We start from the raw sequence: 3,103 nt of genomic DNA, 5'->3' as shown, positions 1-3,103 counted from the left end.
CCACTGCCACTGCTGCTGCTGCTAGCTTCGCTATATTTGCCCGGGTCCTCCGAGCTGGACTCCTCCCCAGCGCCAGCGGCTAGGACCTCTTCCTCACCAGCATCCGACCCACCCTCCGAGCTACCACCCTCTGTCCGCCCCCTCCGCCCTCCCTTGCCTGCGCCGCCCTTCCCCGCACCTCTGGTGGTCCCCTTGCTTGCACCCCTGCCCCGGCCTGCACCCTTGTTCCCCTTCTGCCGTTTATTTCCAACCTTGCGCCCCGACCTCGCACCCAGGTCGTCGTCATCACCGCCACCCCGCCTGCGCTTGCCAGCTGCGCCCTTAGCCGCTCTTGGCACCTCGCCGACCCACTCCTTGAACGCATCGTAGTTGGTGGTATCCTCGTCCTGTGGTGGGGGGGGCAGCAACACCCAGTGCTTACGTTCAAGGTAAAACATCAGGGTAAGACCCAACAAGCTGCCCTGACATTGAAAGTTGACATAACCCATCAGCACCCCTCGACCTTGTTAAACATGCTCCCCAGGTTCCAAACTGCTAGGTTTTCTACCTGGGCAACGCCCGCCTCGCCCTGCCTGGGACCCGTGCCGGTGTCCCCCCCTGCGGTTGCTGCTGCTGCGACGCCTGCTGTGCGGCCGCCACCCGTGCCACCATCCACGGCATGCATGCCCATGGCAGCAGCCTCTCCGCCACCCACCGCCTCTTCGTGGTCCCCAGTGGCTGCTCTCGCTGCTGCACCATCACCGTCGTTAGCCGCAGTATCCACTGCCTCAGCTCCCACTGCGGCTGCCACAGCACCGTGGTCTGCAGTGATAGTCGACGGTCGCAGGATCTTGTCCAAGACCTTCTTCTGAAACTGCGTCATGAAGTTGCTGGTGGCGGTCGCCTTGCCAGGCGCGGGCCCGCCGATGGCCAGGCCCTCCTGGCTGATCCCGAACAGCCTTTAAAGTAATACATTGCATTCTGCTCCTTGAACATGCTAGCTGATATCATGTTACCTCCCAGCTCAAAACTAAGCGGTATCACGTTTAGGCTCTGATGTTCATAGGAATCCCCTAAAGCACACCGGAGTTCAATACTTCCGGGAAAGTCTTGTTCCATTTTCCAGCTTATGGAACTATAGAGTTGCACTTGTTCAGGTCAAGACGGCGCGGAAGCTATTGGTCCGTCCTGTATCCTAGAGTCGTGGCTAGTGTAAACTGTATCAGGTATAACAATGGAATACAAGAACATAGACAGCGAGGCAGGTCATGATAAGGCTTGGCTGATGACATGCAAGTATACAAGTACGGCGCCCATACTAGAATACACGAGGTTCGCGTGGACCTTCGTTTCTTTTCGCTGTTCAATCTGTTCTGTGTATCCCTGCGAGTGGCCCACCGGCACGCTCATTGAGGGGCTTCTGTGGGTAGAGGCTGCTTCGCTAACATTCGGCCCCGTCTACCCCAAGGTGTTTTCCCGCCCTGGGTACAAGGAGCTACTGGCGGCTGACCTCACCGGGCCCCCCGTCTTGTAGAGGGCCATACACAAGCTTGCCTTAAGGCGGCAAATCAGGTGGCCTTGTGATGATGGGGATTGACGATGGAGGGGGTGGGTTCACGTGTGTGTCGCATTAATTCAGAGTACCGGCTGCCAGGGCTGCTTAGGGTGAATACCCAATGGGAGGCTTATTGTCTTAAACCCTTTGTGTGGTCTGGGTGGTTCCAAAAGGGTTACAAGGCAGCCGGCTCATACCGGCACAAGTCTCAAGGATGGTTGCAGAAGGATACACTGTATCCGCTCGATGACTGCATGCTCGGAGGGGAATGTGCTGTCAGTAGAGAAGCTGGTGGCATGGGTGGAGAAGAAACACATGGAAGTGAAGGCATGGGCGACAATCATGGCTGACATGTGTGTTAATTCGGTCACAATTGTAACCCTTCTGGAACAACCGTGTTTGTTATAGGGGATGGCGCATCTGGGCCACTCCTTTGAAATGTGGGTGCCGTCCACTTTGTGACCAGCAAGCACACATCAAGTGAACTGGACAGTCAGCAACCAGTCGTACTAGTCCCGCCGATACTGCTGTGGCGGTGTCTGCCTCGCACTTTACACTGTCGGCACTCTTTCCAACAATGCAGAATGTGAAGCCATTTGAGTACTGAACCGAAACTCCATACGGGCATATGGACTGCCAGTGTGCCTTTACGCATATACGCCTGCATATGTATGTACATGCGTGCCATCTGTTGCACATGTGCATGGGATAACTTTCGTAGTCATTCGTTGTCAACCAGACAAGGGTGCATCCATCGGCCTCATTGCTGCAGTTGCTCAGCGGTTGGTGAAGTGTGTGTATGGCATGAAGTACATCAGCCCCTTTCGGTCCCCCTCCGGGGCGGCTGTGCAGAACTTGCCCTTCAGCTCACTTAGCGGCAGCCCTAGGTCCTGCCACATCTCCCACTGGCTGCCTGCCCTCACTGTCTGGGCGGCCGCCATGTTGACCACCACCAGCCCCCCGCTGAACACCTGTCCCGAGTACACATCTGCGACAGTGAAGCGGACATCCTGAGCGCCATCTTCTGCGGGCAGGTGGACGAAGTACTTGAGGTAGGCCGCATACGTCCGAGTCTCGTTGCCGACTTCTGCCTATTAGCATGCCCAGCAGGAGGTCCGCTGCTGCTGGCGCCCATACTCAGCCCTGAAGTACTGCTCCTCGTCGAGTGCCTCGGCACGCAAAAAGAAGCGGGCCTTGGGACAGTCGGGTGGTGTAGACATGAGAACCCTATCCAGGCGGTCCGTGTCCAGTTCGTAGCTCGCACTGGGACCCAATGTCCAGGAAGCCACATCCTCGAATGCCAGGGCATACCAGTGCACTAGGCTCGCCATGGCTGCCTGGACTTGTGCCACTCGTTCTGGACTCGGGTAGACCATGTGGCCTCGTCCAAGCAGGTAACCGTTGGCTCCTGGTTTATCAAACCAGGCAGCCTCGGTGTTCACTGCGCGCCGTGCCAACATCCTCTCAAGCTGCTGGTTGGTCGTGTGTTTGGCCCTGGTCGCGGGGTCTGCCTCAGGTGAGCGACTCGGAGGCCTGCATCAGGCACAGCCACTGCGCGTAGTGCTTCTC

The 3,103-nt window shown here is 57.6% G+C and overlaps 1 protein-coding gene across 1 annotated transcript in view; it reads right to left on the bottom strand.

The window, feature by feature from the left end:
* Positions 1-178: 178 nt before the first annotated feature.
* The window catches only part of VOLCADRAFT_100973 (uncharacterized protein), a gene marked incomplete at both ends in the record, with an annotated part of 6,234 nt that continues 3,309 nt past the window's right edge, over positions 179-3,103 (bottom strand). The window contains 5 exons of the mRNA XM_002959452.1: positions 179-386; positions 548-919; positions 1,495-1,556; positions 2,406-2,558; positions 2,799-3,006. Of these exons, the coding sequence (XP_002959498.1) occupies positions 179-386; positions 548-919; positions 1,495-1,556; positions 2,406-2,558; positions 2,799-3,006 (1,003 nt within the window). The remainder of the gene's footprint in view (positions 387-547; positions 920-1,494; positions 1,557-2,405; positions 2,559-2,798; positions 3,007-3,103) is intronic.

This window comes from Volvox carteri (genome assembly GCF_000143455.1).
Source record: "Volvox carteri f. nagariensis unplaced genomic scaffold VOLCAscaffold_260, whole genome shotgun sequence".
NCBI classification, from domain to species: Eukaryota; Viridiplantae; Chlorophyta; class Chlorophyceae; order Chlamydomonadales; family Volvocaceae; genus Volvox; species Volvox carteri.
The sequence above is the reverse complement of the archived record's forward strand: the minus strand, read 5'-3'. Positions and strand labels throughout refer to the sequence as shown.